At 43.0% G+C, this 25,055-nt stretch overlaps 1 protein-coding gene across 3 annotated transcripts in view; it reads right to left on the reverse strand.

Annotated features, from left to right (window-relative positions):
- The window catches only part of Kiz (kizuna centrosomal protein), a 102,163-nt gene extending 86,422 nt beyond the window's left edge, over nt 1-15,741 (reverse strand). For all 3 annotated transcript variants that reach the window (XM_013070755.3, XM_021255124.2, XM_013070756.3), the window contains exons 1-3: nt 15,552-15,741; nt 9,325-9,387; nt 6,034-6,196 (exon numbers count right to left, since the gene is read on the reverse strand). In XM_013070755.3, the coding sequence (XP_012926209.2) occupies nt 6,034-6,196; nt 9,325-9,387; nt 15,552-15,721 (396 nt within the window). In that variant the 5' untranslated portion in view covers nt 15,722-15,741. The remainder of the gene's footprint in view (nt 1-6,033; nt 6,197-9,324; nt 9,388-15,551) is intronic.
- Nucleotides 15,742-25,055: the final 9,314 nt, after the last annotated feature.

The raw sequence follows: 25,055 nt of genomic DNA on the forward strand, positions 1-25,055 counted from the left end.
CGTTGGCAATGCTCTACACATGTCCTGGACCACTCTGGGTGCTCTGAGTTCCAGTACCAAGGTCTCTGTGCCTAAGGCTCCTTGGAACCAGAAAGCTGCTGTGGCCATAGGAGGTATGGCTAACCCCACCGCCACCTGTGCCTTTGCCCACCAGTTCTCAACCCACACCAGGCAGTGCCCAGGATACACATCCCAGATACTCCCAACCACTCACCAGAGTTTTCCCTGTGCAATGAGGCATGAGTGGCCAGCTGCAGAAGGCAGCTTGGTGATACTTGCTGTGCCCTCCTTCTCCTTGCTTCCCCACCCAGCCTTCTGATGTTCCTTCCTTTCCCAGGTGAGTGTCTTACAGCTGACTCTCTTCTCAGGGGATACTTTGGGAAGAACCCAATCTGTCTGAGACAAGACAAAGGGAATCTGGGAAAAACGGCTCTGAGTGAGGACAACCTGGGGTTGGGACCCTTTTAGACAGCAGCCAATGCCAGGAGCAGGAAGCAGAGCATGAGGAGCCATGCTCCTCACAGGACTCACATTCATGCTTACACTCTGGCAGCGAGTTTATTGGCTCCTTCACCCACCTGACAAGTAACAATACAGCCCTACAGCCCCAATACTATATTTTCAAAACTACACAACACATCCATATCCTTTAAAAGCACTAAAAATTATCTTTGGTCTCCAAATAACACAGTATGATTAGTAAAATCAGTTGAAACTGTTTTAGCTTTGAGCCCATCTTTAAAGATTTTAATGGTACACATATAATAAGGTGGCCCTAGCCCATCTCCATAGAGGGAGAAATCTACTCAGCATAATTTGGGCAGATCCCACTTCTCCCCCACTGCTTCACTTTCATTAATTTTCCTGCCTCCTGCCAACCTGCAGGTCATCCATAGGTCATCTGCTCTATCTGAAGGAAATAGCCCTGGCATCGCATGTATGCAGGCAGCACCCTGTGGACACCTCTGTCCTGAGATTCGTCTGGAGTCAGGCAACACAGGAGGTGAAGTTCAGACACCTAAATGAGGAGCACTGGGAGGAGGTTCTCATACCTACAGCTACCACTCGACCCTGGCACAAGAGGAACCAGCAGAGAAGAGCAAGAAAAGACCAACTTCCCTATGTGAAACTCTGCTGAACCCAGGGCATGGCTCTCTGGGTTCTGACACATGGTCTCGTCTCATATGCACACAGAAAGCACAAGAATGGCTGAAGTGGCCACGACAAGACAGTTCTTCATGCAACTCATGTCTTTTCCACTGTAGTTACCTAATCTGCTCTTCTATGCTATCAGCATAATGCTTTTTAAAGAGGTATTTCTTATCCAAAATTCTAAAAGGCAACTTGTATATAATGTCTGAACCATATATATGGATAAAGCTTTTCATATTTCTGTAAATGCAGTTTTTTATTCTTTTAAGATGTTTCCCTACGATGATATTCTTTCATAGCTCAATACACAAGTTTTAAAAAATATATTCTATTATACACAACAAATGCTCTTGTAGGGAATTAACTAATGGTCAACTGGAATGCCCAGCTGAACAGAATCAGTGTGGTTGGACATGGAAGAGCGACCTGAGTATTTTTGTCAATGGCATAAAAAGAGAACTGGAGGAGAAGATCATGGGCAAGTGGTTTTCTAGAAGAAGCTTGCTGTGGTTGGTGTTCCTGATGAGAACTTGGTTGTTCTCATCAGAGGAGAAACTTGGGGCCTTGCTATCACTGGGAATGGCTGCTGTTCTCGTCAGGAGAGCTCTGATCTTCACTGTGAGCATCACTTCCTGGCTCCAGTACAGATCCCTCAGCCTGGTGGCACAAATCCTTCACCCCACTGGCACATGTTTTCTGGCTTTCATCACTGGCCTTTGGGCCTTCCTGGTGCAGATCTTCAATATGGAGAAGCATGAGTTATTGGCATAGGCTCTAGGCCACTGGCTGGACTCATGGAGGACATTGCCTTGGACTCTAGGCCTCAGCTGGACTTGTGCAGGACACTGCTGTGGGATCCAGACCTTTGGCTAGATTTTTTGTCTCTAGTGTGCGGCTAGATGTCTTGCACTCCTCTGCACTTGACTCTTTGGGTAACTGTTATAAAATAATCCTATAAATTATGTGTCCTGTATTATATCTATTCCCTTGCAAAACCCTGACTACAACAGCTCTCAATATAAAAGTATTTACAAAAGATGATTCTTCCTTTCAAATTCATTGCTCCCTCATTTGGTTTTATCAATAATTAAATAAAGCCTCAATATAAAAATAAGAGGACATTTTCTATGATTTCCTCAAGCAAAAATTCTATGCTTTGTCCACCACTTTTATTTTCTCTGTGAAATCTCTGAAAAGTGGTTTAGGACAGATAGTGACAACTGCTCTTGAACTCTAGACAGTCTACCTAAATACTAAGATAGTACTGGAATGCTATACCCAAAACTTGCTATGACTTGAGCACAGCTAACCCTCAGCTTCTCAATATCCTTCACCACTGAAAGCCTTTGCCTTCTGAAGCTGTGGCTGCTAATTTCATGTCTGAGACAGGGAAAATATAACACAACCCTGGAACATCTTCCTATGCAGAAAAGCAAGGAAGGCTCAGAACAATGGGGCGATGTAAAAAGGACACAGAAGTCAATCTAAAGAGACTCCTGTTATGGCTTGTGTCTAGATGTCCCCCCAAAGCCTCACATGCTCATTCTTGGGGCTTTTCAGAGGTGGCTGGATCTAGGGTATGTGAATATGGATTAAGGGTATGTGATAACTAAATTAGTCCACTGATTTGTAGCATAGTTCTAGGTGTGGATAATGGGAAGGCCCATCCTAGATATGGGTGGCACCACCCAATAGGCTTATAGCCTGGATGGAATATAAAGGGAAAGAGGGATTCTGCTTCCTGCTTGCTATACCATGGACTGTTTCTCCTCTATGATGCCCCTCTGCAATGATGCCCTGCCTTGAAGCTAGCCTCTACAAACTGTGAGCTGAAATAAACCTTTCCTCCTTTAACTTGTGGGTATTTGGTCGCACCAATGAGGAAGTAACTAAGACAATTCCCAACGGCTGGTAGAGCACGTGCTCAGCATATACAAGGCCCTAGGTTCAATCTCCAGCACCCTAAATGATAAGGAGACTCCTACCAGCCAAGTTTGAAAAACAGGTGCAACAGAAAAATACTATAACTGATAACAAACTGACTAAATAAAAATTAAATCCACTGTGATATTAAAAAAGAAAGAAAGTAGGGGAAAGGAGGAAAATGTCCTTTGTTATGGAAGAAAGTCAGGATACAAAGTAGAAAATCACCATTTCATAATCTCACTGTAATAACTGATTCAGGCAATGCACACCAATGGATCCCTGAACCACTAGGTAGAACACTAGTGAGGAACACAGTATTCCAGTGACGCCAAACTATCACTCATATTTATTTACTAATTTACAGGTTGAAGGCACACTAAAACAGACATATCTAGGGATCACCACTGTAACACCAGTGGAAGTTGAGCTTCAGCTGTGACTATTTCCTTCAAAATTAACAGAAGGGAAACAGAATCCTCAGTCTCACAGCCACATTTTTGGTGCTCAACAGCAGCTACAGTGGTAGATGGATCAGCAAAGCTACAAGACGTCTGCATGGCCACAGATCTCCCTGGGTGGTACTAAATGAACTGCATTTCTAGTTTACAGGAAATACATGGGTGCTGCTCCAGTAAATGGGTTCTCAAACTCAGAATGGCCACACCTGGCCTCCTCCTGCAAAATCTCAGTGTCATGAGGAGTAAGAGGAAGAGTGGCAGGAAATGAAATCAGACTAAAAGACTCAAGGCACAATAGCTAGTAACACAAAAAACAACTATGTGAACCCTAGTGGGCTCATAGTCTGGAAATATAAGATACTTTTGGGGAAAACTGGGGAGATTTGAGTAGGGGCTCTGTAATGGTTAAGCTTAATTGTCAACTGGAAGCTACCTAGGGGATTAGTAAAGCACACTTCTGGGTGTGTTTGTGTGGGTTGGGGAGGCGTGACCATGGGTACTGTATTTGGTCCCTGCCCCTTCGCTCTGCCACTGTTCCCTGCTCTGCTTCTTGCCACCATGAACTGAGCAGCTCTGCTCTGCCACACCTTCCTCCCATGACATTTCTGCCTTGGAGCCAGCTGACCATGGACTGAAACCTCTGAAAATGAGATAAATAAACTATGTCCTCCTTTAAGTTATGGATGTTGGACATTATGTCCTTGCAACAAAAAAGCCGATTGATACAGACTGGCTATTTAATGATATTATGGAATTGTTATTACTTTTCTTAGGTGTGATTGCAGCATTATGATCATGTAGGAGACCGCCTGGTGTTCAGATCACACTTAAGTGCTCAGGAGAGAAGTGTCCCGATACATGAAGCAGACTTTCATGCACACACCAAGCAAATAGAGCAAAATATTTATAAGCACTGACTCTAAGTGGAGAATAGGGAAGTGGTCTTAATAACAAGTTTTTTAAATGTTCAACATCACTGGTCATTTGAGAGACGCAGATGAAAGAAACACTGAGATTCCACCTCACCCCAGAAAGAATGGCTGCTATCATGAAATCAACCAATAACAAATGCTGGCAGGGCTGAGGGGAAAAAGGAACCCTACTCCACTGCTGGTGGAAGTGCAGACTGGTGCAACCACTGTGGAAATCTGTATGGAGATACCTCAAAGGACTAGGATTAGAAGTCCTATTTGACCCAGCTATTCCTCTGCTGGGTATGTTCCCCAAAAGAATCATACCACAGCGATATATGCGCACCCATGTTTATATCAGCACAGTTTGTAATAGCTAAAGCTTGGAAACAGCCCAACTGCCCATGAACTGGAGACTGGATAGAGATGTGGGTTTATTTTTTAATAAAATAGAGTACTACTCAGCCATAAAGAATAAGAAACTAGAGACATTTATAGCTAAACGGATGCACATTGAAGCCATACTCTTAAGTGAAATAAACAGAACACACATGTGTAAATACCAAATAGTTTCTCTGGTGTGAAAACCAAAAAGTGTAAATAAGGATCAAAATGTATAACTGACAATGTGAAATAGGAAGATAAGATCTAAAGGAGTAGGGGAAGTGGGAGGGGTAGGGGAAAGGAAAGAAGGGAAAAGAAAAAAATATGAGAAAAGGAAAAACTGGAAACAAAGTCTTTGTAAATAGGGAAGGGTGGAGGGGGTGGAGGGGGTGAAGGCAAGGCAGGGGAATGGGGAAAAATAAGGACCAAGATACATCATGTAAAGGTACAAGAAACCAATGATGAATGTAACTGTACTGTATACCTAAAATGTACCAATAAACTTAATGAAAAAAAATAAGTTTTTAAATTTTCTTGTATAGTTGGAAGTTTTCTCAATAAAACTAGGCCAGGGAAAAAAAAAGCGTGGAGATACTGAAGGCAATTCCTCCTGTACTCGTCCGTGTTCAGCGGGTTATCTGGGCAACAAAGCCTGGCCACTGCAAATGGTCAGGAAGGCCTCACTGAGCTTCCACACTTGCCTTGATTTGTGGAGCAACAGGTAACTAAGCCCTGGAGGGGAATGAGGTACCAGAGCCAGAGGGCCTCGAAGAGCAGTTGCTCTGGATCACACAGCCGAGGAGTATGACTATTTCTATCCTTCAGTGCTCCCCCAGTGTACTGCTGGGCCAGCAGGGAAGATCGTAGGCACAGAAAAGGGACCTTGTAAAAAGGGTAACAGTTTCTAGAGGAAATTCTACTGCTGCTCAAATTTGATCACTCCACAAACAAACACCAGGTGTCACACTCTGCACCTGGGGCTGGCTAGTGATCCTGCCTGGGACACAGATATTCCATTAATTCCTCAACTGCAGTAGCAATATTAGGAAATGCAATTTCAAGTTTTCTGATCAAATTTGGCCACATGGTAATTCAAGAGAAAGCTTATACTTAATCCTATGTGCAACCAACTGAACCTTCATGACTGCCACTCTTCTGAAAAGAGGTTTTTTTTAAAAACATAGTACAATACAAGGTGTCACCTTCAGTTCCTGAAGCTTCTCTATACTTGTGGTAAAGTGTCCAACATTAGCTTCGACATGCTCGAATTGTTTTAAATATTCTTGGTTTCGAATATGAGCCTTCTTTTCAGATTCACATATATCCTTCAGGTATTTCTTTAGTTTTACATATTTCAGCTTAGCTCTAGAAAAAAAATAATAAAAGCAAATTTTTTAACAATGGAGTTAGATTCTGACAAACCTAAGGAGAGTTTCTCTTTAACAAAATTGTTAACGAGGCAATGAAATCTAAGATACTTTACCCAAGGTACTATAACTCAAAGGAAATTAATCAGCATCCCTGAGGTGCTACCTGGGGTACATCATGGCAGAATACTCTTACTCTTGAAGAACATATACAAGATCATACAGTAACACTCACATGGTAAAGATTTATATGGATTTATTTCTCAAAATGAAATATGATTTCAGGAGTGGCATCTATGTAGCCACATTCAGATACATAGCACATTGGCATTTTTTTATATGACAGATAACTTCAAAGTTACTCGCTCATAAGGGAATAGGACAAAACTATAAATGATAATCCATACAACTGAGAAATTTTTAAATTCAAAATATCAAAAAAGCTCTCATTTTATTAAAATAATTGTTAGATATTACAAAAACCATATTGTTAAAATGTTTATAATAATATATAGATTTTACTCAAACTGTGCAGCACCAAAAGACAAACTGGACATCTGCAAGTAATCCTCCTGCTCTTCTCAGGGCACCAATACTGCTAATCCAACTCTTCTTCACAAGTATTGAAATCATAAGAGTACCTGTTACAAGGCATTTACATTGCTGAGTAGTAAATTGCCTAACATTCTTTTACCAAGAAAATGAGTTTTAAAAGCCACAAATATATTCACCTCAAAACAGATTGCAAAGATGGTGGAGATTTTCAACACTAATCACCAACAAACCTTAAACCTCTAATACTAGGCCAACAATTTTCCAAAACAATTGTGCTAGTGATGATGTGCTTTGACAGTGGTTACTTGTTACCATTCTTCTTTCTGAAAAGAACTTATGAGTTTCTTTTTTGTTTTGCCTATGTCTGTGTTTTTGACACATATGACAGAAATGGACGTAAACCTAACACACGGTTTTTCATACTGAGGCACTTAGCAAAGCTGGTACCTCCAGTATTCGTCTGGAGCAGGTACCACAGTAACCAGGCCTTCTCCATCCACATTCTAGTTCCCTTCTCTACCCATTAACCTTCAAAGCTGGTCATACAAGTCAGACATCCACCTGTCCATGCAATCACTCATATGCTCACCCCTCTAAGCATGAAAGCCAGTCACATACAGTCAATAGAAAAAACAGTCAACTAAGTAAACACAGTGTGGTGAAGGCTGTGCAGGAAATGGAAAGGCACTTTCATAGACTGGGCAGCCCTGACCTGATAAAAGGGAAGTAGGGACCTTCCCAGTGGAAATATTTTTCAGCTGAGACCTAAAAGATGGGTAAAAGTTAAGCAAAATTGGAGAAAACAAGAATAAAGGGATGAGAGAAAACTTCTGGGCAGCAGAAACTGCATGCTAGAGAGTTCAAAGGCAATAAATAAGAATAAGTTCTTGATTCTTCATTTGGGTCAGCACTGTTTGAACGCTCTGTGTGTACTAACTCATTGTGTGCTTGTCCATAACTATCATTATTCCCGATTGAAGTAACTGCCACAAGCCCACTTGGCTGAGAGCTGCTGAGTATCAGATGGAGCTGAGGTGTTTACCAACAGAGCCTACATGCTTATGTGCTATACTCGAAAGAGTTGTTGTGCTTAAGAAACTATAAAGTTTCGGGCAACACAGAACTTTAGGGAGAGGGTGAAGAGGTGGTTATGATGGAGAACCTGGTGGGCCGTGGTAGGGGACACCTCCAGGACCCTAGTCCATCCCCTGCCACCTTCCTTGTACCAGCCACTGCAGCAGCCTGGCAGCACCAGCCTCAGCTCCCCACCATCTCCTGCTCTCCTGGGATGGTCTCTCTTTGCTAGCAGCAGGGAACCAATGCTTGCATGTAAGAAGGAGTTCACTCCACCAGGCCACTTTTACAATGGGTGGGGGTGCTCAGCAGAGCAAAGGGCAGTCGCCCCGGCTCCTCTGAAGGTCTGGAGGAGCCAAACCAGGCAGCTCCCATTTCCTTCTTCCCAGCCTCATTCACCAGCTGTGTAACCACCTCCACAAGTCAACTACCACCTACACAAACCCTAGATTCAGGCACTGCCTTCTCAGGGAACCAGGGAGAGGCAGCCATGTTGGTTAGCTTGGATTTTAAGGTACAGGAAGCTGCCCAAGTACAGGCTGCATGGAGTCTATACCAGTCCCGGCCCCAACAGCGATGGGCTGGCAAAACAGCAGCTACCATGAACTTCCTCCAACTTGAGCTGACCCTGAGGCCAGGGCACCCTCAAGACAGCTGTTTCTTGTCTCTTTTGGAGCTGCTAGGGCATATGGCTTCTACCTTGACTGGAAACCTTGGAAGTATATTTGTTTTAAACTAATGGATACTTCTGAAGAAGAAGAAATAAACAGACTTAATGGGTGATTTGTTTTTACAGTATTCTCCTCTCTCTCTCTATTTCATTTTTCACTTAGTGTGCCATGCATAAATCACAAATTTAATGTTATCATAGCCAGAAACTCTGAATATGAATGTCAGAGGTAATGGTAAACATTTAGGTTACGAATAAAGTTCAGTTTTTATAAAATAGAAATTAAGATATTAAAATCTGTTCTTAATATCATAGTAAGTAACCTGGAAAGGATAACAGATATATTATCCATTATAACACTTTTAATAGTCATTCTCATATATCCATGAAAAGAAACCAGGTAACCCTGCCTACAGTAGTTTGTTGAAAGATCAACTATAATAATTACATGCCATAATCATTACAGAAACTCCTTTAAAATATTTAAGTAAATCATATTCCTAAAATAATGCAAACAACAAATAATGAAAAAATTTTCTTCATAATTTTCTTCATCAATTTTCTTCGTAATAATATTAAATTGTAACAGCCAATTCAAATTATTAGATATTACACATGAGAGAATGGGAAAAGTATTCCAACTACAGAATTTGGAGTATGGTTTAAATTTTGATTCACATATCCAAATTGCCTTGAAAACTGTCAGCACAAGGGCCAGGGATTTAGCTCAGTGGTTCTGCTGCCTGCCTCGCAAGCACAAGGTCCCGAGTTTGATCCCTGGTACCAAAAAAAACCCCCAAAAAACTGTCAGCACCATCATCACTTACCTGTATATGTCAGACTGATTATACTCATAAAGTTTCTTTTCCAGGTCTAGTCTCTTCTTTTCACTATAATCCAGAGAGAAATATTTCATAAATCATCATATTATTAAGTAATAAGCTGATCAACTTAGGCCATGATCTCTTTAAAAATCACATCTCTGTGAGAATGCTTCTCTGGTCTAAAAAGCAGAAAATGCCAGATGTGTTCAAAACAAAGACATAAAAACATCAATCACTAGGGAAGTCCAAAAACAAAACAAATCCCAAAAGGAAGCAAAACCCCAAGATTCTCCAAGTGAAGGGGGAAATGCAGCAGGAAAGGCTGGGATGCGTGTTCATCACTCAGCAGGTGCCTCTCAAGCACCCTGGACAAACCAGGTGCTGCTCTAGGCCCAGAGTCTAACATGGTGAACAAGTTGCCACCAGGCCCTGCTCTCGGGCAGGTGACATTTCAGGATAAGACAGACAACAGGGCCAGTTTCTCCCAGCTGGTGGTGTTCAAGCAGAGCCATGCTGGACTGAAGACTGGTAGCTCGTTCTGCTCCCAGCCAGTGGCCAGGGCACAGCCAGTGGCAGAGTTAGGATAAGGCCTCTAGGAAGCACACTTGGCCTCACTCACGCCTGATGAAGATCAGGTCTCCTAGCACTCCAGACTTTTCTAACTTCACAGTGTTGCCTTGCCTGTCTGTTACTAGCACTAGGGAGTAACCAGTGATGCTCAGGTGAGTCTTGACAGTAAACCAGAGCAGGAACTGAAAGACTGAGGATTTCCAGACTGGACAGACTGAAAAGACAAGGTTAGAGGTAGGAAAAAAGGGGCAATGACAGCCAAGAGCTGGGAGTAGGGGCCAGAGCTGTGGTGGGAAGCCACTTCCCAAGAAGATGCAACCACAGAGCGCTCCATCTGCCGCCACCACTCAGCAACAGCTCAGCTCACTAAAGCCCAACTGCTGTTCTAAGTTAACATTAAATTAAGGGCTGCAAGAGAAGCCACATCATTTCTGAGAGAATACGGAAAAAGGACTGTGAAACAAAGACCAGGGCTCCAGCAGAAGGTGATCTTGAGCTGGCCTCCTTCAGGACAGCAAGTTTCCTTTTGAACTCATTTTTTGTTGCTGTTTTCCTTCATCTTTTTTTCCTTAAAAAAAAATTATCCCACTGGGGCATAGTAGTGCACTCCTGTAATCCCAGCACTCTGAGAGACCGCAGCAGGTGGACTGCAAGTTCAAGTCCAGCTTGAGCAACTCAGCAAGACTGTCCCAACAGAAAAATAAGAAAGGTTGGGGATGTAGCCAGTAGTAAGGCCCTGGGTTCAATCCCCAGTACTGAGGAAAAAAATCTCCCAAATTACTCTGAAGCTGTATTACAAGTTAAATGAGTTTCTGTCCTAGCACAATATTAAATGGAAATTTCCATTTACCTAAAATTTTTTCGATGGATAAATGGAGTCCAACACCAAACACACAGCCTTTGCTTGGGGAATACAACCTATTCTTCAGCTGGGGAATGCCTACGTTAACAGGGCGAAAAAAAATAATAAAACCACATTTTAAACCAATAGCTTCCCACAGATCCCACAGATGTTTACTTTCTCATTAACAGTGAACTCAGAATAGGTATCAAGGAAATATGATATAAGTGCTTCCACATTAGGAATTTTTATTAGTCATTTTTCCCCTTGAAAGGTTTTATACTCAGTTGGGTGTTTAGTTCATGAAGACTGGGCAGTCTGGGCAATTTGTCATTAAACCTCAGAGACAGAAAGACACCATGACCTGTGCCGCAACACACTGCTTCATTTCCGTAGCACTCTTGCCAGGAATGCATGACTGGAGTCTGCTCCAGAGGAACCAAGAGATGGACCAGCTGGCAGGACACCCTCTAGAGTAAGGGCTGAACTCTATGTGACTGTCAGGAGCATGAAAGAAAAGGCGAGCCCGAGGAACTGTTCCAGACTGGGGGACAGTGAAGAGGTACACAAAATGTGACCTGGGTTCCCTGATGAGACCCTGGGCCAGAAAGAAAAGGGGACATGTTTAGGACAATTGGAAATGTGGTGAGGGTCTGTGGACTGGAGTACCAAGACTGAATCCTGCAAGGGGATTGTGTGTGAGAGCAACCCTGTGAGATAGGAGGTAGGATGTGGAAAGCTGGCTAGGGAAACAAGCAGGACTTGTCAGTTACAAAATCCCAGGACAGTGCCAAGTAATTCCCAGGACCTTGTATGCGGGACTTCTCATGAGATCCTAGGAGATGTGGATGACATATAAGAACATAGATGCCAGGAGGAGCCCACTATCATGACTCCTTACAGTATCCCACTCTGTGTCTTCTAGCCTAGGATATACTTTTATTTTTGCTCTTTTTCTCTCTTGTTTGGCCCAAACTTGCTCTGCAGAGCCAGTTTCTCCCTTACCATTTCACTCCTCACTTTTCAAATAAACTTTTGGCACCTTTTGGCTTGTCTTGTTCAATTTTTCATTTAAGGCAAGCAGGACCTGGAATACGTTTAATTGGCGAGCCATTTCTAAATGAACTACCCCATAATACTTGTTTTATGGGAATATTCACTAGAGATGTTAGGAGCAATGGCATATCCTATCTATAATTCTCAAATGGGTCAGAAAAGATTAAGGGTGGCTGTAGAAAAAATGAAAATGAAATAAATAATAGTAGTTGAGGAATCTGGGTAAGGAGAATATTGGTGGTCTCTGTCCCACATTTATAACATTTCTAAAGCTTGAACTTGTTTTGAAATGATTTTTTAAAATTAATCTATAACATTTTCTGAAAAAGGATCAAAGTCTCTTTGGAAATCTATCCTCTCCCAAGCAGCAAGTTCCTTTTAACAACAAATGCAAAACTTCTTTGTTCCTGTTCTGTCTTTTGTACATGTAGATGCCTACTAATCACATTTCCTCTCCTAAAGAATGCTTACTTCACACAATGAACGATCACAAACACCCCATGGCCCTCTATTCCAGGCAGAGTGGCACAAATCTTGTCAACTCTTTACCACTGGCCTCATCCGCATTGCAGCACTCTGCTAAATGCTTCAGCCTGTTTCAAATGTAAGACTGAAAACCTGATATTTACCCCAGTAAAAAAGGCAAGAGAAGCTTTACTGTATTTTTTTTTCTTTTTTTTTTTTTTGGTACTGGGGATCGAACTCAGGACCTTACACTTGCAAGGCAGGCGCCAGAACCACTGAGCTAAATCCCAGAAGCTTTACTGTAGGATTGCCTTTTCATGCATATTTCAGAACCTTTCAAACACGCTTGCCTCAGATGCTTCCATGGTCTGTTTTCAGTCATTTGCACTCCTTCATCAGGACCATGGCACATCTGACACAGCTGGGTGCTCCTAAGATGACTGAGTGTTCTCCTTTTAAGCCATTTATTACTCTCTTTTTGCCTCAATATCACAATTCTCCACTCTCCTCCGCTTTACTCAACTAATATCTCAGTGTCAATTTCTAAACTATTATGATATCTCACTTTGAATCAATATTGCCATTGAAAAAACAGGCCTGTAAAGGAGATGCTCTTCTATACAATAATTCTAAGAGCCAATTCCACTTACATGTTTCTACCATGCCTGTGGGCATTATACACACTACAAGTCACTCCATTAAATTCTTCAAGATTCAATTGTTGACTCTCACCACAATGCACAGAGAACACTGTATACCTACAGGAAAACATTCAGACTATAAAATTATGTCCATGTGAGAATACAGCTAAAATGCCCCGAGCTCAAAAACATGACAGTTATGAGGGTACAGTTATTAGACCAGCTAACATTTCAATGATCTCTTCTAAAAGGGCTGGGTAAGAGTGGGGGAGTATTTGTTTTGTTTTTAAATCTCCCATTCCCCAGAAGTTTCTGGATTGATAAACCATCTTGACTACTACCCAGATTCCAATCTTTGAAATGATTATAGAATTTTAGGAGACAGTGGTCCCTGTGGTCACAAGGATTGATTGTAATAAAAAGGTGCATCCAAACATGACACAATGATGTCCTTTATGCATTGCTTCGCAAAATTACATCTTTCAGTATTTTTAAACTTTAAGGTCTATTAATTAGTCTCATAAAGAAAAAAAATCCATGACCCTACTTTACATATTATTCAAGTCACCTCATTTCTGGAGAAGAGTCAAGGTTCAGAAAGGCCAAAAGGATCTGATCAACGTCTCTCAACTGATCATGGACTAGAACCCAGGTTTCCACATTTTTCTTGCAGCTTTATCTTTATTTGAAGTTATTTGCCTCTATTTTGTGTGTACTGTGCATTAATTAGAGTTAGTTATGGATTCTTAAAATGAAAAATGAATATACACAGCAACAGATTTGTACTGACTTAAAAATAAAACAAATCTCCCAATGCAGAAGCACAAACAGGCCATAAAATTTAACTCGAATTTCTTATATTATTTCAACAGCCTCACCTTGCTTAATAATTAAAGCAATAAGTGTTAAACACAAAATGGGTAATGATTACACAGTTATTGTACCATAAGGACTATAAACAGCCAGGTGTTCCTAGCACAGGAAGCAATAATAACTCATGATTAACCTAGTTTAAAAAAAGACCACTTAAATCAGTAAAATTTTAAGATCAGGTCTTTAGCTGAGCAACACAATAACTGAAGGCCTGGGATAACTAAGCCACTCTTCAAACAGAAAAGACAGTAAGCCCCAAAGCACTGTAATTGTCCTGAAACACACAGCAATATCCTATTCTTTAATTATCAGGGATGTGGTGACATTTAACATCATCTTGGAAATATAGGATCCACTTTTCCTGGTGGGCTGGAAAGTGGTTATTATTTAGTGACAATATGTGGCCACAGAATTCTATGTAAGACAGTCATAGCTCCTAGACACTAGCTGGTGGACTTTGGGATTTCTTAGGTAAATTCAACAAATATTTACCAACCACCTGCTCCACTACCAGTATTCAGATTGAGCTAACTTTGGTTCCTAGACTCCTGGAATTCTCAGTCTATGCAAAGAGCAAGTCATTTTAACCCCTCCACCCCTCCCCCACCCCCAGAGAGTGCTTTGAATGTATTAGGTGAATACACTAACCACTATAACACTATGGAAACCTACTCAGAGAGTGCTTTGAGAATGCTAAGGGTGCATAGGTTAGGGAATGGGTTGAGGCAGGAAAGGTTCTGCAGGGAATGATTTTTTTTTTTTTTTTTTTTTTAAGTTGGAGATGAAGAGGTCCCTGTGGGTGAGTGGCAGTATGCTAGGAAGAAAACAGGTTGGGGAAAAAAAGATAAAATACGGTGCAAACAATTAAGGAGACCTGTTTAGATGCTCTATAAATAATTGAGAAATATTAAATCTAGCATAAGATGAATGTAATTCCTCTTCAAAATCACTCACTTCTGCCTTTACCTTATATGTAATTATTGTATTGCTATCATTTTGGAATTGTTAGAGACAGATCTGTTGACAAAAATGATTTTGTAACTTTCAACGCTCATTAAACATTTCATTTATCAAGAGATCCAAAAATCTATTTCCTTTCTTGTCAACTAATGAGATGTCTAACTCCAATTAATTTGGCAGCTAAGTATGAGTTCCAACAACTTTCCTTTCATGTGGTTATTTATAGTCAATTGCTCTCTAGTTCTTTTACTTTACGCACTTTAGATCTAGCTGTTTTCAGGCTCCCATCTTTTCTAGGTTAATCATAGGCATCATGAACTCTGTGGAAGCTGAACTTCACTGGTTGGAAATTTCATCCCTTCTCTGGAAATTTAGCCAGCCCCAGCTACCCCCTAAAAAACCAACCAACCAACCACAAAGCCTGCTGCACTTGAGCGCGGTATGTGTAACACACACTCACTCCCCTGCCTGAGTTCCTGGACCTGTCATCTGGATGCAGAGCGGCTGTCAAGGTGGGATGACAATCTGAAGAGAGAGGGGACGCGTGCAGCAGGGGACTGGAGAAATTCACAGGGCTTGATGTTGAGTGACAGGCAGGAGATCTCCCACTGTCGTGTCTGGGCAAATTCAGAGACGCGGCTATGATCGCCCAGAGGAGTCCCAGCCCTTCCGCGACACCCCCAACCCTGGGGACCGGAGAAGCCGCAGTCCTGGCTCGGTCGGGGGCGTCCAGGTGGGCCAGCGTGGCACAAGGCCGGGCTGTGAGGAACGGGGCGCCCCGAGGGCCCGAGCAGCGCCAGCCCCGTCTCACTCGGGCAGCGTACCTGTCTCGCAGCCCTTGCTGGAGGCGGCCCACCCTCTCGTAGTACTCGGAGCTCAGCAGGGGCAGGGAGGTGGCGGGAGCCCAGCGCATGCTGCCGCCGGGAGCTGCGCCCTCCAGCCCGGCCTCAGAGCCGCCCATGTACCCCGGTTGCCGCGGATACTGCCCCAGCATGCACCTCGGTAAACACGGCGCGCCGCCGACGGGGGCGGAGCAAACTGCTAGGGCGGGGCAACGTGCCCTGGCGAAATGTATGAGGTGGGACAGCAGGGCGGGGCACCGTGGAGGGGCGTGGCAAAGACATTTGGGTGGGGAAAGGAAGCCGGGAGGAGGCGGGCGGGGCGGTGTGGGACGGAGCCGTGGGGGTGGGGTCAGCCTCTCCCCAGGTTCGAGTCTCTCTCTGCCTCTCCGCTGTCCCTCATCCTTAAGAACTCACACTAGACGCATTAACTTTACAAGGTGCATTCTCTCTCTTGTTTTCCCCCTTTTCTCCCTCCTTCCCTCCCTGGATTTGCTGAGTGCCAGGTACTATGATAAGCTTGTTTTTCTACCAGCACTGACAACCCTGGATGTACTTCCGAGCTTACTTGAAAATGCACGCAACTCTGAGGATGTGTTTAATGCTCCAGTAGGGGCGAGGGGGGCGTCCACCTGTGGCCTGCGAGGCACTCCTGTGTGCAGACAGCTCGATGGACTGGAACGCGCCCGGACATCCCCGGAATCCTCCCTGGGTTCCTGGCAGCTGCTCCTTCTTCACATGCAGGTTGTCCTGAGAGGCCAGGCCCCTCACAGGAACAGAAGGGGCTGTTGGGGGGGATCAGTGTAGCGACAGATTAGTTAATAGGTGTTGGCCACTATGAGAAGTCCCAGCACAAACCAGCGTCAGTGTTCATCATCACCACGTGGTGAGAAGCCACCGGAAGAAGGCCACCATATGCCATGCCCCGACCCTGCACTTCAGTCCCTTCACTTCTTCATGTCTTTTGGTTTCTTTTCTCAGCCTTTAATTTCACTCACTTATGTGCAACATGTGACTTAAACCAGTAAGCTGATCATTAGTGGGAGGAATGGAACTATGTACAATATATCAGTTAGCCTTCCTTCATCTTGCCAGGTCCAGAGCAAGGCCCTAAACGGAATCCCAAGTGCCATCTGCCTCAATGCTCAAAGTTAGAAATCAAGAAAACAAACTATAGGTAAAAGGCATTCTCTGTTACTACCTTGGCCAAGGCACCTTCTTAAGAACCTGGAAGCCCGGGATGGGCTCCTTCCCTAGTCCCCACACCCCTCCCCAGATTAGTCCTGCAGAAGCAGAACCTTCCTCACTGACAGAGGTGTGTATGTCCTCCCTGCTCTCCAGCCCACAAATCCTAACTCTGCCCACATGTCTGCTTCAGCCTCCCCCAGCATCAGGCTGGATGCCAGTGATGGTCCACTCAACAAAGAGGTCTGTGAAGGCTTGGAAAGCAGCGTGGGCCCCTTTGCATAGGGCAGGTCAGGGGCACCCAGCATGTGTTCTAGAAGATGTGTGTGTGTGTGTGTGTGTGTGTGTGTGTGTGTGTGTTCCCTGTGGGCATGGCCCTGATCCTGGGGCCTCCTTTCCTGCTGAGGAATAGCCAGAGAAAAGTCATTACAGGCCTCTAGTACCCAAAAGCTAGGGCACAGTCTCTTGCCAGACCTAAGGGTAGCACTGATTTAACTTTCACTTAGTTTCTTTAACTAAATTGTTATACCAAATTGATTCAGGGGAAGAATGCAAAAGTTTCTTTTATTGATTTTAGTGTAATCAAAATTATATTACAAAGCTGGCAAAAGAAAATGTGTTACTTTTTAGGATATTTTATTAGCTCCACCTCCCCACCCAGATTTAGTTTTTAAGGAAAAAATTCCCCAAACAATTAATATAACTATTTTCTAATGATTTTCAGAAAAGAGCACAAAATAAACAGGTGAAGCAGTCATTTAGCATCCTCAATTTTTATTAGGCCATTTTAAGAGAGTCTAAAGTTAATATAATTCAATAGTGAACAGATAATGTAAAACAATTAAAATTGCATTCAATAGTTGATTCATTAATGACATATCAAATCTAGATGGCAGATCCCTTTGTTAACAATAACATAAAGCAAATGAAAGGAATATTTCTGGAATATTTATTCTAAAATTAGGCATTCTAAATGCTGATAGACTTAATAAATTCAGAGTTCTTTACCTTGAATATTTAATTTGCTAGAACAATCTCTTTTACTATTTTTCTTCAGTTCTTCTATATTAGCAGAGCCAATTTCTGTAAACAGCTTTACTCTTAGCCTACATGGACTGTGGGCCATCAAGTCTGCCTGGATCATCAAGATTTCCTGTAAGTTTCCAGAATGTCTTAGCTAAAAATGGGAGGAATTTTAGCCTCATCCCCTTATTTTACAGAGAAGGACAAAGACTCAAGGCAGGTAAGAGAATTGGCCAAGGTTAGCTGGTAGTTTGTGTAATAGTAATGATTCTAGTTCAGAATATGGGTTCCTAATAGACCTATTAGGCAAATGGCAAGGGAAACCACTGTCTCAGCCCAGTAGTCATAGGAATCTTAGGGTAGAAATGTAAAAACTTTAAAATGTAGGGCTGGGGATTTAGCTCAGTGGTTTCTCTGCCTGCTGCATAAGCACAAGGACCCAAGTTCGATCCCCAGTACCAAAAAAAAAAAATGTAAACACCATGCAATTTATTTATTTTTATTAAATCGAGTATGTCTAATTTATCTAACAGATTGGATATTGTATTACTTTGTTAGGACTGCCATACAAAGTACCAGTACCTGGGTGGTTTAAACAATAGGATTTATTGTGTCATGATTCTGGAAGATAGAAGGTCAAGATCAAAGCATCTGCAGGGTTGGTTCCCTTTGAGGGAGATGAAAGAACATGGTCCATGCTGCTCTTTGTTGCTGGTGGTTTGCATGCAGCCTTTGATACTCCTCGGTTTTAGACACATCACCTTAGCCTCTGCATTGCCATTCTATAGTATTCTCCCTGTGTGTGTCTCCAAATGTCCCTTTTTTTATAAAGGTACGAATCCTATTGGATTAGGGCCCATCCTCTTCCTGTATAACCTCATTTTAACTAATCATATCTACAATACCCCTATTTTTAAAATAAGATCACATTATGAGATACTGGGAGTTAGGACTTCAAAGTGTATATGTTAGAGAGGACACAATCCAACTCATAATAGATATGAACATTAGAAAATATCTAATTTGTAATCACTATGTAGCAATGTTAGCCATTGCATCCTAGGCTTTGGAAGCAGAGAGGAATCAAACCTAGGAGGTAGATGGGGAGGCTGTGTTATCACATCTATTTATGTAACCCCTTCCACCATTGAGCATTATGTTTGTAGTATACAACTACATCAAATTATCTTTCCACAAAATTCTCAGTGAGGATTTATGTACCTAAACAGATGGTAAGGGAGACTACAAACCTAGAAAAGGAAGATTAAGAGTCAACATCTGAGGAGGGAAGTGTAGACATCGTGAAGGCAAAGATATCATGAAGAACCATCTAGAACAGCTCTATCCAATAAGCTTTTTTGCAATGATGGAAATGTTTTGATGTATACTACCCAATATGATAGCCACCAGCCACATGTGGCTACTTGAACAACTGAATATGGTATTGCAATTGAGAAACTCAATTTTTAATTTAATTTAACTTTAGCATTAACATTTAAATTTAAGAGGCTACATGGAGCTAGTAGCTACTATGTTGAACAATGAAGATCTAAAATGGAAAGATGGATAAGCACAAGAGAGGGAGTTGTAACAGGACAGGGAGACATAAGTCGCCAGGAAGTGGAAAGGTGGGAACTAAAGGTGAGATGTCATCCTAAGTGGGAGGAGATGGGGTTAAAAGGGAGCTGTAATGGTTAACTTTCTGTGACTGCGTGGTTAGGCATGGTGCCATATTGTTTGATGGAACACCAGTCTAGATCATGCTGTGGAGGTCTCTTCCTGTTCGGTCCCTCAATTGACCAGCTGAGGTCCACCCACATTATGGAGGATGCCGTGGTTTGGACGTTATTTGAGTGCCAAAGGGTTTATGGGTTTTCCATGGGGACCTGTAAGAGGTAGGGCTTATGCAAAGTAATTAGGCCATTGGGGGCACTGTCCTTAGAAGTGATTAGTATAGTTCTCATGGATCCACCCTAGCTTCTACCTTCATGGAGTTCCTTAAATTAAATGTGATTCCCCACAATCTCATGAGCTGTTTCCTAAACTGCCCTTCTCTCTCTCTCTCTCTCTCTCTCTCTCTCTCTCTCTCTCTCTCTCTCTGTATGGTTTTGCTTCTCTGGAAAGCCCTGACAAATAGAGGAAGACAGGAGGTTGCCAGGCATATTTTCCTTAAAAATGTTTATTATAGCTAATTTATTCATGAGATGAGTTGGATATAAATTCCAATAAATAAAATGAAAACATGATTTTCACATTTCATTTCATATCATGTAAAGCAGCAACTAGTATGTGGGAAAACCTGAGTTCTATGAAAGCTAAATAATAGTCAAAAAGAGAATAATAAAATGGTTTAATGCCTCTTGCTAGAGACACTACTTAAATGAGCTGAGCTTACTCTGCCTCATAGCTCTTGTTTTGTTTTGTTTTTTGAGACAGGGTCTCACTATGTAGTTCAGGTTGGCCTTGAACTCATTGTGTAGCCCAGGCTGGCTCGAATTTGTAGTGATCTTCCTGCTTCAGATTCATGAGTGCTGGGATTACAGATAGTACTACATTGGGTGCTGTCTCCCAGCTCTTGCATGCCTATGATTTCCACAAAAGCCAGTGAATTTGTGCTTCCATGAGGTCTCCTGGATTATGCCTGTGGAGACAAAGAGGACTCCTCAGAGGTTATAGGTTCCAGGTAGCAAATCCTGTACCCTTTTCTCCCTGCAGGACTGGACTGCAGCTCAGTGTGCCAGGCCAGGCAGCTCACAGGCTGAGTGGCAGGCTGTAGGTGCTGAATCATGAGGGAACAATCCTTTGGTGCCAAGGTTCTTCTTTAAATTCATGTGGTGGATTTTGTAATTGTTTGCCACTTGGATGCACTTCTCATCAGGGTTCAACAAGTACTCCTAACTGCAAGGGATGGAAACAAAGGGCCACTCTAGGCCTTCGCTAGCCACCCACTTACAGGCAGGTTGAAACCAAAGAATTTTGCATAATAAATGCCATTTAATTTGACAGCTTCGTGGTTTTTGTTTATTAGGTGATGAGGCAGCAGGTAGGGAATGCTCCGCTTCTCATTGTCTATGATTATCCATGGGTCTTTGTAGAGATGTTGGCTTCATTCAGTCCTGGGCACCTCACTGAGGAAGCCACACTAGCATCCTCCCTCCTCCATCAGACACTTACTGTTGTGTCCTTGAGAGGCAGTTGAATATCGATATGGAGAATTTTAACTCAGATGCCTCATCTATGCGGTGTACTACTGCCTCCACTTACAAACCCTGTGACCTTGGGCTGATGCCTTACCCTTGCTATATTTCCAGTTCCTCCCTTGTAAAATAGTAACGATGCCTTGCTCCCCAGGTTGCTGAGAGGATCAAATGTAGTAAGCGGTATGATGCTCCCAGAATAGCACCTGCTAGCTAGCCCTCCATTAACATGGGCTAGCATTGCTTCTCCTGGAGGCAGGTAGCATGTCCCTTTGGGGGAGAGTGAGTGGTCAGGGGGTAGCATTTCTGACTGTGTGGTCCTGCACCATTCAGTGGCCTAGCCTGTCTAGCAGCTGACTTCTGAGACCCCACATATATTTCTTTTCTTTTATTCACTGAAGCAATGCATCATGCAAAATTCAGTTGTGAACAGGATATACTATGAACATCATCCCTCTCATCTTTGCCACCAGCCCTCCAGTTTCCTTTCCTACTTTGTTATTTCTAACCACATCTGTGTCTGCATCTGTATGTGTATCTATCTATACATTTCTAGATATTATATAACTTTAAAAATAAAAATGGTGGGCTGGGGATGTAGCTCAGTGGTAGAGTGCTTGCCTAGTTCATGCAAAGTCCTGTGCTTCATCCCTAACACAAATGTGTATATGGGGCGGGGATTTAGCTCGGTGGTTCCGCCGCCTGCCTTGCAAGCACAAGGACCTGAGTTCGATCTCCGATAACCAAAAAAAAACATGTGTATAAAAATACTAGGAAGGGGCATGGTAGCTACCTGTAATCTCAGCACTTGGGAAGCTGAGACAGGAGGATTGCAGCAAGTTCAAATCCAGCCTGAACTACATAATGAGACCCTGTCTGGAAAACACACACACACACACGCAAAAAACACAGTCTTATTTTTTACACACTGTTCTGCATCTTGTGTTTTTTGCTGAGCATGTTTTGGAGGACTTTTGTCTTTAATCAGTATGTGGAGAACTATACAACTAGGTGGAGCTTCATTTTATGGAAAACATGAGGCAATTTACCTCATTAGCCATCTGTAGCTGAGAGCTTTTTTTTGTTTTGTTTTGTTTTTTGGGTACCTGGGATCGAATTCTGGACTTTGTGCTTGCAAAGCAGGCCTGGGTGCCACTGAGCTAAATCTCTGGCCCTGTGAGTGCATTTTTATATCATATAGTGTACTATGGTATTGATGGTGGTGGCATTTAATGTGGTAATTCTTATTTAAACCTATAAAACCCACATAGAAATGTTGGGGGTATAGGCGTTTTCCTAGCACAATGCACCTGCAGCATGGCGGGTGGTTCATTTGCCAGTTGTGTACCTGCGCTCTGCTTGTGAGCACACCTGGCCCAAGTCTGTGCCCCACTGATGCCTCTAGGCCTCCTAAAACTGCAGCACAAAGTCATACTTACAGATGTGCTCCGCTGCTCTGAGCCCTCTCCCTCCAGTTCCCGTGAGATTTCTAAATACCCTATGCCACTACTTCCCCCTATTCTTAGACAAATGATCCCTTCTTGGCTTCAGTGACCTCTACTTGAATCCCTGCTCCAGTTCTTAGCTGTGTAGGCTGCTGCTTGAAGCCAGTTACACTTAGGCTCCATGATGCTTCCCAGAGCACAGCTGCCTTGCTGTGTCAAGGACAGGTTGCTGGACACTGGGGACCATTGTTCCACCTGTGTTATCCATGCCTGCTGAGGCTGCAAGATGTGGTCTAGAGTCAGAGACTCAGGTTCTTATTCTCATTCTACTATTAACCAGCTTGATCATTTGTCAGATGACCTACCTTGATTTCAATTCTCAAAAGCAGATCCCAAGACAAAGTTATGGGGATCCAGTTTATTTAGGAGATTTTAGGTAATCCCAGGAAATGGTAGAGAGGAAAGGTATAGGAGGTAGACAAGAAAAGCAAGCAGGTGTCAGGGACCTCACTGGGCAGGTTATCACTATGACCAGCTCTAGCTCAACCCTACCAGGACAGCCAAGTGGCTGTGTAGAGTGGAACAGAGCCATATTGATTGAGGGATGAGAATGGGATTTTAAAAATCTACCCACCCTATCACTCACTGATGCTGGGTTGCCCCAGGACATTAATACCTTTGAATGTTTGTGTCCCTCCAGAGTTCACATGTTGAAATCTAGTCTCCAGTGTATTGGTGTCAAGAGTTGGGGCCTTTGGGAGTGACTAGATCTTGAGGTGGAAAAGGTCAATCTAGGATAAGACACTGACTATGGAGGAGATAAATTGAGGCACAAAGAGGCAGAACCTGCATGGTAGGCAGTGTCACTTCTTATTCTGACTATCCTTGGCTGCATGATGAACAACAATTTTTAAAAGTTACTTTTTGTGGTTCTGTGAGTTTACTGGGTGCTCCTAGGTGGGTGGTTCTTGCTTGGGCTTTTATCAAGCTCTCCAGAGAAACAGAACAAATTATATGTACTTAATATAAATATACATGTATGCAAGTATGAATAGTCAGGTCTACATGGTTGCACCTGCATTGAATATATACAGACTTTGTTTCTTGTCATTATTCCCTAAATAATACAGTAAAACAATTATTTACATAATGTTATGGTTTAGATCCAGAATGTCCCCCAAGACTCTCAGAGCTCAGAGGTGGGGCTTTTGGAAGGTGATTGGATCATGGGGTTCTATATTTATCAGTAGATTCACCTAGGAATAAGTTCAGCTGCTGAATGTGCTGTTAAGAGGTGGGGCATGATTCACTGGGGTGTGGCCTGCAAGAGTGCATCCCCCTCCCAGCTCCTCCTTTCTCTTGCTGCTTCCTGGCTGCCATGATGTGAGCAACTCTCCTTCCCCTGACCCTTCTGCCATGTTGTTCTTGCCTTGGAGCCAGTTGACTATGGACTGAATCCTATAAAAATCACAAACCAAAGTAACCCTCTCTTCCTTTACATTGTGGGCATGTGGTATTGTGTCTCAACACCAAGAAAGTGACTAAGACACATAACTTTTACATTGTGTATCATTAATAATAAATCATCAATAATATAGAGATGATTTAAAGTATACGAGAGAGGGCTGGGAACAGAATATGTGCCTAGTCTGCCCAAGACCCTCCCCAAAAAGTATATAAGAGGATTGCATCACTTATTGCAAATTCTGTGCTCTTTCATATAAGCAACTTGAACATGTGCAAATTTTGGTACTCATGAGGGATCTGGGAACCAAACCCTGCTGGACACAGAGGGTTGACTGGCTCTCTCCCTCCCTGTCATGCGTGCATGTGTGTGTGTGTGTGTGTGTGTGTGTGTGTGTGTGTGTGTGTGTATGTGTGAAACAACTAGCTCTGTGATTGCAGGGGTGGCAAATATGTGGGACTCACTGGCAGGCTGCAAACTCAGGCCAATCTTGAGGAGGAATTTCTCTAGGAAACACATTGTTGCTCTTCATTCCTTCAGGGATACAAAGGATAATGTGTTTTACTTAAATTCAATTGACTTTATATATTAGCTGTATAAGATATGGTCACAGCAACACCTAGATCAGTGTGTGGTTAAATAGTACTGGGTACTGTAGCTGACACAGAAAACTAACCATTGCTGGGTCTCTTGTATGGCTACTGTCAGATGGGCGGAGTTGCAGCTTTAGGGAGGCTCAGCTGGGCCAGGGGCCCAAGATGACTCAGCCCAGGCTGGAGGCTGATGCTGGCTGTCTGCTGGGGTATGACAGGGGCAGTTGCACTGCATATGTGCCTAGTCCCTCTCCAAGTAGCTTGGAGTGCTCTCTGTGGCTGCTGGGTTCTGAAAGAATAAGTTCCAAGAGACACTATTCCAAAAAACAGGAGAGGGAGCCTGCCAGGCAGGTTAACAAAGCAGTCACAGGGCCCACTTTAATTCAGCAGATAGAGAAATAGATGCCTCTTTTGGATGGGAGTTTGGCAAAGCAACATTGCAGAAGAACGTGTCGGCTGGGAGGTAAGGATAGGGCTGCTTTTGGAGCCATGCCCACACACACTGGGGTGCCACCCAATTGCCAGAGCTCACAACTCTTTCCCTAAGGCATTTCTTTGGCCTGAGTCTGCTGGATGCCTGT

The sequence above is a fragment of the Heterocephalus glaber genome, unplaced genomic scaffold (assembly GCF_053883595.1).
Source record: "Heterocephalus glaber isolate CG9 unplaced genomic scaffold, H.glaber_assembly_v1.0 deba00001532, whole genome shotgun sequence".
Lineage (NCBI taxonomy): Eukaryota > Metazoa > Chordata > Mammalia > Rodentia > Bathyergidae > Heterocephalus > Heterocephalus glaber.